Raw genomic sequence first — 15077 nt, forward strand, 5'->3', positions numbered from 1 at the left:
GGGAGAAGGAATGCATTATATTTATTTTTACCACCAGAGTTTTTAGAAATATGTTTTGGGGCTTTTCTTACAATTCCAGAATTTTAATAGATGTAATGTAGATAGTAAGGGAGAGAGAGAGAGACAAAGACGGTGTGGACAGAATCAGAGTGTTAGGCAGGGGCAGAGAGAATACACAGTGGCAGGGAGAATGCAGGCAGAAGCAAAATGTAGGCAGAACAGAGCGTAGACAGAGGCAAAGAGAGATGGCCAGGGGCATGGAGCGAACAGATGTCAGTCATTGCTCCCAAAACCAGATAGAAGCCCCTGGTATTCAGAAGGTTGAAACCTCAGATCTTAGAAAGTCCTGATAACGGCCCACTCTCCATCCCAAGCCCCCCCATACCCATTTCTGTCTCCCCATTTTCAGCTCCCATTCGGAACCTACAATGTCACCCTCTCTTCGGTGACAGGGTCTTTCCCTGCCCCACCCCCTCCAGGGTCCATCCCTTGGGGTGGGAACGTGTCCTTTTTGCTAAGTCTTGCCTGCCATCAGTGACTGTCCCTGCATGCTCCTCTTCAGCCTGAGTGACACTCACCCACCGTTTTTCTTCCTTGTTGAGAGTCTGGGGGCTACCATTCATTCATCCCTTCATTCATCAAGCATTTATACTTAGTTTCCAGGAGCCAGGCCCCTTGCCTACGCCCTGCATCATCCACTCACGCCCACACCCCACGCGGGGCGTGGGAGGGCCGTATAAGCAGTGGTAACAGCCTGATCAGAGTTTTGATGGGTGGACATAAAGCACTGTGAGCCCCAGAGAAGATACTTAACCCGTCCTAGACCAGGTTCGGGAACCGGCTTGAGCCTTGGATGTGACCCCACCCCCAACAGTCCCGCCCCCCAGCATAAAGCCGGTCTCAAAGGTGCGGTCCCATCACCGCCCCCTCAGCCTGCCAACGCCCCTTCTCGGCCCCGCCCCATTGTTGGTCCAGGTCACGCCCCTCTCAGCCCCTCCCCTATTTCATTCAATCCAGGCCTCAAGCCCCACCGCCCGGGAGACCAACCTCAAACCAACCTCACGATCCCATTGGCCAGAGAATGTTAGTGCACCGCCTTCCATCGGTGTTATTGGGTCCCGAGGCGTCAATCTTCTTTATAGAGTCCCAACAGTTGCCATGGCCGAGATTTGAGGGGCAGATAATAATGGACATCTCAAGACGTCTCGTTATTGGGCAGAAAGCCCGGCTCTGGGCGGGGCTTAGAGCCAAACGCTTGGCTGCCTCTGTCTGGGGTTCTTCAAGGCTGCAGCCTTTCCTCGGAGACACACCCCTCCCTCCTTGTTATTGGTGCCGCCAGGTGTTGCTCAACAGGATTCCACATGTCGATAGGAAAAACTGCCCGTCCTTCACAGCTTTCCTAATTTCAATTTGCTTCTCTCCTTAGAGGCGGCAACCTTCTGGCCGTAGCCAGGGCCCTCCTCACGGAATGGCCACGGATTGGCCCGGCATCCCGTCACTCCTGGACCGTGGGCGGAGCCAGGGTGCCTGGGGGCGGCGAATTGGCTGACGGGGCCTCGGGGGCGGGGCAGCCGCTCCTGTCAGCGGGTGAAATGGCAGCGGCAGAACCGGCGGCGGCCGCGGTCCCGGGGGGCGGCTGAGGGGGCCGGGCCGGGGCTGCGGGGCGAGCGGCGCGGCGGGGATCCAGCGGCGCGGCCCGGGACAGTGCGGCTCGGCACGGCGATGGCGGCGCGCTCGGCGCAGGTAGGCAGGCGGCGCGGGCCGGGCCTCCCGGGCGCCTTCTCAGGCCGCCGGCTCCGCGCTGCGGCCCGCGGGGGGCCCGGCAAGACCGGGGCTCGGGCCGTCTCGCCGCGGAACCCGCGCCGGGGGCCCTCGGCACTCCCGGCACGGACCCCGGCCGTCGGCCTTGGGCCCCGGCCCCCGCCCACCCTCGTTCCCGGTGCCTCCGGACCCCTCGGGGCCCCTCCCCGGGCCCTTCCGGGCGCCCCCTCCCCCATCCCGCCCCCTCCCCAAGAGCCTGCCCCCCTCGGCCGCGAGCTCCCGCCCACCCTTTCCACAGACGCGCAGGACTCCTCCCGGACCCTTCAGGGCTCCCCCAGCCCCCACCCCGCAGACCCGCCCCCCACAGGCGCCCCCCCCCCTCCCTGCAGGCCCAGGACCCCCGCCCTCCCTCTGTCCGGATCCCTCAGGACCCCTCCCATCTGCAGACCCCTTGCCACCCCTCCCTCCCCTCACTTGGCATCCTATCTCAGGGCCCAGGCCTGCCCCCAGCCCCAAGGGTGTTAGCCTCAGAGCCCTACCCCTCCCTTCCGACCCCACAGGACGCCTCCCCTAGCCTCTGTGAATCAGGATTCGTACCCACAGGCCTGACCTCGGCCTGCTGGCCCATCTCCCACCCCCAGCAGCCCCATGCCCAAGGGCACCCGGAAAAATCACTCCTCAGGCTCCTCCCAGCGCGCTCCAGCAGCTGCACACACACCCCTGAGCCTGCTTCCTGAGCATCCACCCTCCCCTCATGCTCAGGACCTCCCAACAGATAGATATTCTGAACCCTCCTCCCCTCCCAGAGACACATCTTTCTGAGAGCCCCACACGCGCCCGTGCGCGTGCACACACGCACATCTGGGAACCAACAGTTCTCTCGCGCAGAGAGATGACCACGAACCCTCCACAACGCGTCGGGACAGACATCCTGCCCCCCAACACACAGGCATCCAGGAGCCCCCTGGTACGCGGGCGTGCGCGCTCTCGCACACACACACACACACACACACACACACACACACACACACAGAGCTAGACACTCGGATCCCCTACGCACACGGAAAAACTTAGGACCTCCAACACAGACGCAGACAGTTGGTACCTCCCCCCACACACTCGCACACGCAGGACTCCTTAGCACTTTCACACGCCTCCGTAGACGCCACCTGCCCGGGTCCTCCCCTAGTGCCCAAAGCTCCCAGCGCAGGCAGACTTGGAGACAGGAGCTGTTTGCCCTGCCCCAGGCGGCCAGCCTGCCCGGCGTCCCCGTTGGGGCCCTGAAGGGTGGCAGGGTGACCCAGAATCTCCCAGCACCCCTGTGGACACCTGCCCCGGGCCTCTCTCCCCGTACCCGTCTCTCCCTGCTTTGCCCTTCTTCAGAGGGAAGGACACTCACTCTCCCTCCTACACTGAAGTCTCCCAAAGGGAAGCCCCCTTCCCCACTGCCTGCCCCCCTGATTTATTCCACCCCCCTGGTGGGGAGGGGGAGTTCAGGCTGCTCCTGAAGTCTGACCAGACCGGCAGGACCAGCTTCCGGACCCCATCATGCACGCGCCAGGGGCAGCCCCTCATAGCCCGCGTGAGTTCCTTCACCCACCACCCGCGTGTCATGCCAAAATGAAACGGCTCCCTTCTCCCCTGGCATTTGGGACCCGGTGGGGCCGGGCTGGGGCCTGCCAGAAGCACACAGCTCTTTGTTAAGGAATATTTTCAGAAGGGAAGAATGTGCTGAAGAGGCTCGGGTGGAACACAAGTGAGTAGTCAGCTTGGTTTGTCCCCGGGCCGGGCTTTGGTCAAGCTAGAGGCCCCAGCATCCACGGGTCTTCCCGGGTCATGTTGGTTCCCTCCACCCGTCCTGCCACCCTACAGCTGTCACCCTCAGGTCCAACCTGTGGGTGCCCCTGGGCTTTTGTGGTCACCCCTGTGGGCGGTTTGGAAGGAGCTGCAGGTGGCTTGGCCCTGGCACAGAGATGAGGAAAGGAGGTCACAGAGCGGGCACGATGGTGTGGCCAGGACTGCAGGGGTGAGGAGGAGTCTGGGTCCCGCCTGCACCGAATCCAGATCAGTCCAGCCCCCGCACTGCCTGTCTGGGCTCCTTTGAGCGACATTAGCCTGGAAAGCCCCAGAGAAACAAGCCCAGGCTTCTTTGTGGATATTCACCAGTGGACTCTGGACGGCCCTGAGAAGGAGCCCGTATTGGCTCGGGGCGTCAACTTCTCCATCTGGAAAATGGGTGGGAAAGATCCTTAGATCCTCGCTTTGTACTGCAGGGGAGCCAATGAGGTTAGGATGTAGTCCTGAATGTCCCCCTGGGCGCCATGTGGAAGGGGCCGGTGGGGTCCAGCAGGGCAGTCATCCGTCCATGAGCGCTGGCAGGATCATTGGCCGCCCTCGTCCCCTGGTTGTAATTCGTTGACACCTCTCTGGATGATGGCCATCTCTCTGTGGCCCAGCTGCATCTCAGGAAGCCGGCTCAGGTGGGGGTTGAGAGATGGTCTGTTGTGGGATTTGTGGCCACACAGAAGCCTCCCGTGGGGACGGAGGGTAGGATGGGGACTGCTTGCTGGCAATGCCTCTGGCCCGCGTGCACCTCTGATGCATAGACCTGGGTAGGGAGAGGTTTGCTCTGCCCACTTGCTGAAGGGAGGGGTGGTAAAGACTCCTGAAGGTCACGAGGTACACAGGAAACAGTCTCCACCTCCCCAGGGTGGGACCTTGTGCAGATCCAGTGAGGTCAGAAGGCTCCTCAGAAGAGGCTGGGTACGAACTCCTTGGGAAAATACGAGAAAGCTGCTTGTGAACAGCATCGGTGCACTTTTACCCTTGCTTGGGATACAGGCCTGTGTCTTTGTGTCTATGTGCTTTGGCAGGTGCAGGGGGGCAAGGAGGAACGTGATCTCAATTTCCTCTTGCAAAATAGAGACGCTGATTGTTCTAGGTGAAGCCCTACCAAATATTAGGCACCAAGTCAGCTGCTGGGGTATGAAAGAATGTCACATGTGGTCCCTTGCCCCGCAGCTAAAGACCCTCCTGGCATCGGGAGGCAAGAGCTGAAACCAGCGATGTGCCCTGCGATCAGGCCCGTGCCACATGCTAGGCCCTGTGCCAAGCACCATTTACATATTATCTCATTTAATCTTCCAAACAACCTGGAGGAACCTAGATTCCAGTGTGTGCCCTTCCCACCACGTCCTGCTGCTTGCCCTGTGGAAGCATGAGATGGAATTATGCACAGCGTGCGGCGGGAGCACAGAAAGGGTCCAACGCATCCCTGGGGCGTCAGGGAGGGTGGAGCAAGGATGACGTAGAGGCCCAGAGAAGAGCTCACCGGGCAGGCATGGCAGGGAAGGGCGTGCCAGGCAGGCAGAGTGCTTGGACAGAGGCCCACCAAGCAGGAGCCAGCGTGGTACATTCAGGAAATCGTGCCTTGTTTGGTGGGCCTCATCCTGCAGGCCCTGTGTCCCAGATGCTATCCATGGGACGCACCCTGTGTGCTGCTCCCTGGGAAAAGGGACCCGTAGCTGGAAGAACTTGGACAGGCAGCAAGCCCCACCTTGCCCAGGGGAGTCTGTAGCACATGGGCTCCGGTAGCCAAACAGGGGCAGTGAAAGGAGTGAGCACAAACTCACTAGAGCCAGGGAAGCGATGTATCCCTTCCAGGGAGATTTCGAAGGCCCCATCCGCACAGCACAGCTCGCCTGCACTTTTCCTGCATGGCTCAGCGTGCTGTGATGTGTGGTGAGATGGTTTCATTGAGGTCTGCCTCCCACAGGAGACCACTAGTCCCACGAGGGCAGGGTGCCTCTCTGTTCATGGCTGAGTCTCAGGCGACTGGATGCTCGGTAAATACTTGCATCGTTTCAGGATCTGACAGTCTTCCCTACTCAACCCACTTACGAAAGAGCACCTAAATCTCTTCCCCAGAAAGAAGTCGACCCGTTGGCCTTGGAGAGCCCCCAAAGGCAGGGAGCACCCACCTCGCCCCTGCCCCCTGGCCCAGTGAGCCTGTGCAGCTGACACGGGCACCAGAAAAGCTATCATCTTGGCTTTGAAGAGCCAAGTGCCTTGCAAGATGCCACTTGTCTTATTCATGGGTCCCTGGAAAGCTCATAAGGGCTTTAAATGTTCCCCTTTGTCATTCTCAGGGACCTAGAGGAACGAGGGGTTTGCAGGAATGAAGCTGTTTCGGTGGCAGTAGGAAAGTTGGAGATGATACAGGGTAGTAAACATTTTATTTTATTTTTTTTTTTAGGTCAGAAGGGATTCCACAGGTCATACTGGTCCACCTCTCAGATTTTAATCTGAAGGTATTTGCTGCTGCTATTATTACCAATAATGATAATGATAGTTTTACTGCGTTTAACTTTTAAAGAGGGCCACCACACTGGGGGTGGGCCTGCTGAGGAGGGGAGGTTTGTTTATTCATCCCACAAATATTGGATGCCTGATGCTGTGATGGAACTCTGGGGATCCAGGGGTGGGCTAGACAGCCCCGGCCCTCATGGAACTTTCCATCCCACAGGGAACAAATAGTATGGGCCGGCTCCTGTCCTAAGCACTTGACAGGTTTAGCTCAGGTATTCCTCCCAACAAAACCTGGGAGGCAGGTACTGTTTAACAGTTAACCCTGTTTTCAGATGACAAGACTGAGGCAAAGTGTATCTCAAAGATAGAAAGGGATGTAGGAGGGATTTGAACGCAGGCTACTGGCTCTGAAGTTCTCCCAGGAGGCCAAGAGATCTGGGAACAGTTATACACACACCCACAGAGCCATGGAAGAAGAGACACGGATATGGAAACATCTAGAGCAGCATGGAGTTGCAGCGAGAACTGGGGAAAAGAGGAGGATAGACAGTAAGCCCTGAATTCCAACTGCTGTTCTTGTTATCCAAGGTTACAGATCGGTTGCCCGCCCCTCGCCAAGGGAAAGGCCCCAGACCCCAGGCCATTTCCCCAGGAGCTGGAGCCAGCCAGGACCATGGCGGTCTGCGGGCCCACAGTGACCGTCCTGGCAGGCTGGGCATCTAGGGTCACATGGCATCTCCTGAGGCATCAGATTCAGAAATTTTTCTGTGTCCCCCATAACCATTCCAAGAAGAGGATCACAAGCCGGCGGGGGGAGGGGAAGTGGGGAGCCAAACTGGAAGGAAACTTGGGGTCTTTATTCTTGCCTCTGAAAATGCCAGGCTCTGAGAGAGGGCACATACACACTTACCCCCTCTCCCCATTGAAAACCAACGACTGCACTTTCCTCAGTGCCCAGTAAATTGGGCATTCGAGTTTTATGTGTATTATTCCTAAAGTGAAAGGAAGCAGGAAGAAGGCAGAGGTTCTGGAGTCAGAAATCGAAGCACAAGTCCTGCCTCCCCCGCGGCCTCGTCGGGGGCCCTGGCACCTGTCCTACTTGCTACGGCACCTGGCACGTGTTACAACTGTGCTTTACTTTTCTGTCCACGCTGATATGGCATCTTTTTTTCAAATTGTTTTTAAAATTTTTTTTTCAACGTTTTTTATTTATTTTTGGGACAGAGAGAGACAGAGCATGAACGGGGGAGGGGCAGAGAGAGAGGGAGACACAGAATCGGAAACAGGCTCCAGGCTCCGAGCCATCAGCCCAGAGCCTGACGCGGGGCTCGAACTCACAGACCGCGAGATCGTGACCTGGCTGAAGTCGGACGCTTAACCGACTGCGCCACCCAGGCGCCCCTCAAATTGTTTTTAAAATAGGGTTTATTTTTTCGAACAGTTTCATAGTTACAGAAAAACTGAGGATAGTGGAGCATCTTGTCGGCTCAGTCAGAGCATGTAACTCTTGATCTCGGGGTCATGAGTTCAAGCCCACATTGGGCATGGAGCCTACTTTATTATTTTTTTTTTAATGTTTAATTATTTCTGAGAGAGAGAGAGAGAGCACACTCCAGCAGGGGAGGGGCAGGGAGAGAGGGGGACAGAGGATCCAAAGCAGGCTCTGCACTGACAACGGGTGAGCCCCATGTGGGGCTCAAACTCACGAACCATAAGATCATGAGTCAGACCCTCAACTGACTGAACCACCCAGGCTCCCCAAAGCCTACTTTATTTATTTATTTTTTAAAAAAAATTTTAATGTTTATTTTTGAGAGAGAGAGACAGAGACAGAATGCAAGTGGGTTAGGGGTAGAGAGAGAGGGAGACACAGAATCCAAAGCAGGCTCCAGGCTCCGAGCTGTCAGCACAGAGCCCGACGCAGGGCTCAAACTCACGAGCTGCGAGATCATGACCTGAGACAAACTGGGACACTCAACCGACTGAGCCACCCAGGCGCCCCTCCCCAAAGCCTACTTTAAAAAAGAAAAAATTGAGACGATTGTACAGAGAGTTCCTGAAGACCCCACACCCAGTTTCCCCTATTAGTAACGTCTTCAGTTAGTCTGGCACATTTGTTATGATTAACAGACTGATGTTGATACATTAACTACAGTCCACACTTTATTCAGGTTCCCTAATTTCCTTGTCCTCTTCCAGGATCCCATCCTGGATCCCACGTGACATTTTGTTGTCAAATCTCCTTAGGTTCCTCATGGCTGGGACAGTTTCTTAGGCTTATCCCTACTGCTGATGACCTTGACAGTTTTGAGGACTGGTCAGGAATTTTCTAAAATGTCCCCTCGTCTGGCTTTGTCACATGTTTTTCTCCTAGTTAAACTGGGGTGATGTGTTCTGGGAGGAAAGACACAGAGGTGACCATGCCTTTGTCATCTCATCACGGGCCCAAGCTCTCAGTATGACTTATCACTGTCAGTGTTGACCTTGATCACTTGGCTGAACAGCACAGAGATTTTTGTCTTCATTTGGCAAATGTTTACCGAGCACCTGCTAAATTTCAGATGTGTTAGGATCTTGGAGTAGAAAAGTAAAGAAGTTAGGCCCAGGGCTCCTGGGTGACTCAGTCAGTTGGGCGTCCATCTTCGGCTCAGGTCATGATCTCACGGTACGTGAGCCCGAGCCCCATGTCGGGCTCTGTGCTGACAGCTCAGAGCCTGGAGCCTGCTTCAGATTCTGTCTCCCTCTCTGGCCCTCCCCTGTTCATGCTCTGTCTCTCTCTGTCTCAAAAATAAAAACAAACATTAAAAAAAAATTAAAAAAAAAAAAGAAGTTAGGCCCTTGCCCTCAGCACGTTCATGACCCAGTAGGGCAGGCAGGCACGTATAGAAGTAATTGCCATAGAATGTGCCTTGGGTTGGGTTGTAGGAGATATTTGCAGAGAGGAGAGAAGTGAGCCAGCGTGCTGGAGGTGGAGGTTGACAGGAACAATTTCACAGGAAAAAAAATATTCAAAATGTTGGAGAATGCCTTTCCAGCAAGCGGGAACAGCATGTGCAAAGACACAGGCAGAAAGAAGCAGGTGGTCACGGAGGGCTGAGCCCGGTGGGACTTGGATAATGGAGAAAGGGAGGCCGGCAGGGCTGTGAGCACCGGGCAAAAACATTTGGTCTCCATCTCCAAGTAGGGAGTGGCTGAAGGGTCTGGGCAAGTGCAGAGGGCTAGCGCCAGGCTTGGCCTGAGCAGGTGGGTGGAGGGCAGCACCACGGACCCAGCGAGGCCCCTCTGCATCAGGAGGAGTGGCGGGCTTTAGGGAAGGTCTTCCTAAAATGCAAGGCCAGCCAGGCTCCTGCCTTGGTCCACAGGGCCCGGTGGGGGTCTGGCCTCTGCAGAACTCTCCAGTCTCCTCTAGAGTAGCATGCCTCCCTCCTGCTTCTGCCCTGTGGTCCCTCTGCCATCCCATCCCACCCCATCCCATCCCTATCATCATTTTCTCTGAGGGATCATTCACATAACATAAAACTCACCCTTTCAAAGCGAATGGTTCGATGGGTTTCAGTATATTCACAACACTGTGCAACTGTCCTCACTGTCTAATTCCAGAACAGTTCCTTGCTCCAAAAAGAAATCCCCCATTCCCCCGTTCACCCTAAGCCCTGGCCCCCGGCCACCACTATAGATATGCCTCCTCTGGACATTTCGTATAAATGGAACCATGTCACTTGTGGTCATTTGTGTCTGACTTCTTGTACTGAGCATAATGTCTTCCGGGTCCGTCCACGTTGTAGCAGGTGTCAGAGCCTCCTTCATTTTTTATGGCTGAGTAATATTCCATTGTATGGATGGACCACATTTTGTTTGTTCATCCATCAACGGACATTGGGTTGTTTCCACTTTTTGTCTGTTGCGAATAACACCGCTGTGAAGAGTCATGTGCAAGTTCGCGTGTGGTGGCCGTGCGGTTTCCATTCTTTTGGGTAGATATCTAGGAGCGGAATTGCTGGGTCATAGGGTAACTCCGTGTTTAACTTTTGAGGGAACTGCCAGATTGTTTTCCGTGCTATCCGTTCTTCCAAGCGTGCCTCTCAATCTGTAATAGAAAGTTTGGATGGTCATTTCTTAATCCCTATGCTCTGTATGCTCTGGGAGGGCCGCGACTGCATCGGTGTTTGCCCAGTATGGTGCCCAGCACCTCGCAGGCATTCAGCAAATATGGGTGGGTGGGCAGGTGGGTTCAATTTCTCAACTCCTATGTTGTAGGCTCAGTGCAGGGCACCACAGTGGCAGGGACCCAGACAGTGACGATTTTTACCCTGGTGGGTAATATTCAGGAGCCAGTTGGCAATCTTGGCTGGTGCTCAGGAGAAAGGGAAAGCTGGGGAAAGGAGAGTGTCCCAATTGGTGGCATTTATTTGATCATTTAAGCCTCGACAGTGAGACCACCAGGGGCATGAAGGGACAGGGGCCAAGGCAAGGCCCGTGGAGGAAGAGGTGCCATGTAGGACACTGAGAAGCCCAGGAAGAGAGGTGGGAGAGAAGCCAGGAGACTGGCCTGTCTGAAGCTGGGTGGAAAAGGACTTCAAGAAGGAGGGCGCATGGCTGGCAGTGTCTAAACAGCCCGGAGAGGGAGAGGGAAGTAGAAAACGCCCAGCATCTGGGCCCTTCTGCCCCCGCGCCCCCTGCCCCCAGCACACTGGCAGTCTCTTCCCACCCCTCTAGGTTGGCTCAGCCATGGGCTCAGCCTCATAAGCCATGGGCCACCCTGTGGGCGTGTGGAGGGTGGGAGTGCCAGCAGGCAAAGGGGTAGGCGGCCCACTGCCTGCTCTGCAGGGTCCAGGACCCCATTCAAGTGGCTGAGGTGGGGTAGAGGCAAAGGGGCTTGAAGTGAAGGACGCTGAGAGGCTGGCACGTCAGACCCACTGGACCCGCATGTGCATCTCAGGCCGGTGGCCCCTCAGCCCTCGAAGGGACTGCCCCCTCTGTGGGTTTCTGTACCCATCAGGCAGGGGAGGCGGTGCCTCATCCGCCTATTTCCCCCCATTTCCCTGTGCCCAGAACAGTGCCTGGCCCTCAGACGGCCCTCAGTGAGCATCAGGGAAGGACAATGAGCCGGGAAGAGTTGGGCCTCTCTGGAGGGGAGGCAGGGCCACCCGCAGAGCTAGGAGGGTGGCGGGCCAGTGTCCGTCCCAACCTACTCAGTCCCAAGAGTGGCAAGATCTGGTCCGTGCAGGAAGTGCGTGCATGTGTGTGTGTGTGTGTGCACACGTGAGAATGCATGGGTGTGAGACGGACTGTAGACGCGTGTGAGTGGGCCGTGTGTCCGAGTGTGTATGCATGGGTGTGGGTGCAAGATCGTGTGTGTCGCCGTGAGTGCAGGGGGTGTGAGGTAGTGTGTGAGTGTATGTAAGTATGTGTGGGTGTGTGCGGGTCAATTACATGAGTGTGTTAGTGTGTATGGTGTGTGTGTGTGTGTGTGTGTGTGTGCATCAGGAGGATGGCTTCCAGCGCCAGGCAGTGTTTAGAGAATCTGGCGACGAGTCAAGAGAAAGTTCCTGAGGGATCAGAAGGTTCTGCCTCTTGGACTGCAAATTTCAGCCGTGTGTATTGGATCAATTTTACTTCCTGTATGAAGTCCACATTAATATGTGATAAATATCTGGACAAGCCCTGCTAGTGGCTGGTTTTGTTTTGAAATCAGAAGGCCAGAGTTGAAGCAGTCCCTCGGGCCCTTTGGGGGTGGCATCGTGGACACCAGGGCACTCCAGGCCTCCTGAGATGGCGGGCCCGGACCACCACCCTGGCCACATGTGGTCTCTTGCTCCAGGGCTCCCACTGCTCCCCCACCTCTCTCCCACCTCCCAAGCCTGCCTTCCCAGCTCCTCCCCGCCCAGAGAGATCCTTCCAGGTCAGGGCTTCCTGTGCACAGCCTGCCTCTGCCCTGGCTGGTCACAGACTTTGACTCGGTGGTAGGCCCAGAGCAGGCCCCACCTCTCTCCGGAGAGGTTAACTCCTGGCTAGACAGTGCAGAGTGGCCCATTCTCTGGGGCAGTTGTTGCTGGCCAGCAAGGCCGTGGGAGGAAGAGATCTTCCAGTTCTGCTGGGGTTCGCCACCCAGAGTTTGTACTGCCCACCCAAGCCAGAGCCCTCGGCACCCAACAGAATCGGAGAGGCTTGGGGAGCCAGAGGCAGAACCAGTGGCCCTGAGGAGCCACAGAGACCTGGGAAGGGAGGGTTCTGGGCCCCCTACAAGGTGAAAAAAGAATGATGCCCCCTCACTCCCACCCCGTGACAGGGCAGCACAGGGCAAGGAGGCTGGAATCAAGTGTATGGCCAGGGTCAAGCCCAGCCACCCAGTGGGCCCTCAGGTGTTGGTTGGGGTCTGAGTTTAGGCTGCAAGTAGGCGCCCAGTGACCTGAAGGCAGGTGTGAAATGGTCTACTCTTGTCCTGTCATTGTCCTTCTGCTGCCTAGGGGACCAGATGCCCCCTCTCCGGGGCCTGGCCAAGGGCCCCTCCGGGCGGAGCTGTCAGAGCCAGGTCACGTGGGGTCCAAGGGCAATAGTGGATTCCTGTCACAGACTATGCAGGAGAGTAGGGGGGTGTGAAGGAGCCGTCCAAAGCGACAGGGAGGGGAGGAGCACTTTCTTCCTGCTTCCATGGCCCTGGAGATCCCCATCCTCTTAGACCGTTGATGCTTGGGCTTACCAGAAACATGACTGAGTGGAAAGAACACCGCCCCCGGCCCCTGCCTTCGCTCCCCTAGCCATCCCCCACCCCTAAAACCTCCCACCAGGGTGATGGCAGCCCCTGCCAGCAGTCCCCACACCAGGCATAGCAGAACCCTGGAGGCCAGCTAGATGTTGGCCCTGGCCCTGGAATGAATGATCAAGGCCGCCATCTAGAGAGCAGTCATTAAGTGTCAGGCGCCGTTCTCCCACGTTCCATGCGGTGGCACACTCAGGTTCACCGCCACCCTCTGGAGCAGGTCCTGTGTGATCCTCAGTCTTTGGAGACTCAGAGAGGCCAGGAGACTGGCCCAAGGCCACCCAGCTGGTTGAGGGGGAACCACGATTCAGACACAGATTCGTCTGAGTCCAGAGCCCTCGCTTTTGGCACGGTGCTGAGCTGCCTCTTCTGAAGCCGTCAGAAAGCAAGAGGCTAGTGTTCTGGAAGCCGCCAGGAGGGCGGGGCCAGATCCTCCCCAAGAAAAATCAGACAAATGGGCCTGGCACCCGCCCGGCCAAGATCGGGGTACTGACGAGAGCCTGTGGCTCTCGCTCTGCATCCGCCGGGCCACACATTCCCAGCACTTTGACGCGTCCATCCCTGGCTTCCCAGCCCAAGGGGAGTCGACTCTTCCGGCCGTTGGCAACACCAGCCAATCAATGGTAGAGAATAATTGTTTCTGGCTGTGCCAGCCACCCACTTTGGTTGATGAGACGGGGAAGGTCGGATGCTGAGGCAGGGCTCCCAGGACAGGATCTAGCCAGAGACAGGGACCAAGGCCGTCAGGAAGGGCCACTGGAGCAGGGGCTTCTGTGCCTCCAAGGCCTGAGTGACAGGGAGCCTTTGCCTCTGGTCCTGCTGAGGACTCAGGGATGTCAAGTTGAGACCTGGCCTTTATGCCCAGGGACAGCAGGGCAGCTCAGGCCCTGGCTGCGGTCCTGCTGTCTCCATCCATGCATCTGGACCCAGGCAGGGATCATGGTAGCTGGTGTCTCGCATAGAAGGAGCCAGCATGGCCGTCCGCTGGGCTGGAGTACGTGGGGATGGGGGGTGCACCGAGCGGACAGACCAGAGATGGGCAGCCCGAGGTGAGGAAATGTCTGCAGGCGAGCAGCAGGCTCAGCCGGCCCAGAGCCAGCCAGACAGGGTAGGCGCCCCCACCCAGTGCTGACCACACATGTCTCCGGCCCCCAGACAGAGCTGTGACCTGGCCCTGCTCGCAGCAGACGAGCCTGCCCACCATGGCGAGCCCCACTCTGAGCCCCGACTCCTCATCCCAGGAGGCCCTGTCGGCCCCCACCTGCTCCCCCACCTCTGACTCTGAGAACCTCAGCCCCGATGAGCTGGAGCTGTTGGCCAAGCTTGAAGAGCAGAACCGGTGAGTTGGGGCCTGGGGGGCGGGGAGTGGCCTCAGGGGTGCAGCCTGGGCCCCACACAGAAGTTCCCGGGGGCCCCCCCTCACACTAAGAGCTGGGCCCGGCCCTCAGCAAAGTAACAGTGCCCACCAGAGGCTTGACAAGGGACGTCTTCTGCTGTCCTCCAACCCCGGATGATCGGTTTCCCCATTCCAATGAGACCAAGGTTTCAAGAGGGCCAGTGAACCTGGCCTTCGCTGGCTGAGCCTCTGTTGGAGGGAAGAACAAATCCTCTGACTCTGGAGCCAGGCCTTCCCAACTTTCTCCTCTGGCCCTTCCCCTGGTTTCAAAATGTAGGCGGTATTATTATTCGGATACAACGAGGCCAATGGACAGAGAGTTTGTGAGTCACCGCCTCTAAGAGGAGGGGGCCCGGCACACCATGTGGGGCTAACCAGGAAAGCACCAGGGTCGGTCAGGGGGCAGAGGGAATGAGGCAGGACATGAGCAAGAGCCTTCGTTGTGGTTCCTGTAGGAAGGAACAGCGAGGCCGACTGGCTAGCTCGAGTAACCTCAGCGGGCTCGGGGGTGCAGGGCCAAGCCTAGTTGGCCTGGCACCTGGCCCTGGGGTGATCAGAGCAGGGGAGGGGGTTGGTTTAGGGGTTCTAGATTGGTTGGTCTGCATAGGAAAACTGCACTTGGCAGGCAAGTCCTTACCCATCTCTAGGAATCTGCTAGGCTGACAGAGGGTGGTCCCCCCCGGGGTCAGCGAGGCCCCAGATGGCAGAGCAGCAGAAACACACGGCCACACAGCTGCTTGCCAGCTGGCCGAGTGGCTCGCCCTCCCTACACCTGGTGCGTAGAGCGAAGATCTTAACCAACCCTGCCCTGCGGTGCTGGTACGCGACTGAGTCCGCCAATGCGCGGGCTTC

At 57.3% G+C, this 15077-nt stretch overlaps 1 protein-coding gene across 7 annotated transcripts in view; it reads left to right on the plus strand.

Moving 5' to 3' along the window:
• The first annotated feature begins 1564 nt into the window (after positions 1-1564).
• Positions 1565-15077, plus strand: part of EVI5L (ecotropic viral integration site 5 like) — a 29903-nt gene continuing 16390 nt past the window's right edge. For 2 of the 7 annotated variants that reach the window (XM_058728172.1, XM_058728173.1), the window contains exons 1-2: positions 1568-1743; positions 13985-14168. In XM_058728172.1, coding sequence (XP_058584155.1) covers positions 14032-14168 — 137 coding nt within the window. In that variant the 5' untranslated portion in view covers positions 1568-1743; positions 13985-14031. Of the gene's footprint in view, positions 1744-4944; positions 5023-6016; positions 6072-13984; positions 14169-15077 lie in introns of those variants that run through there. The other 5 variants (XM_058728168.1, XM_058728169.1, XM_058728170.1 and 2 more) reach the window with 5 other exon arrangements.

The sequence above is a fragment of the Neofelis nebulosa genome, chromosome 4 (assembly GCF_028018385.1).
Source record: "Neofelis nebulosa isolate mNeoNeb1 chromosome 4, mNeoNeb1.pri, whole genome shotgun sequence".
Classification (NCBI taxonomy): Eukaryota; Metazoa; Chordata; class Mammalia; order Carnivora; family Felidae; genus Neofelis; species Neofelis nebulosa.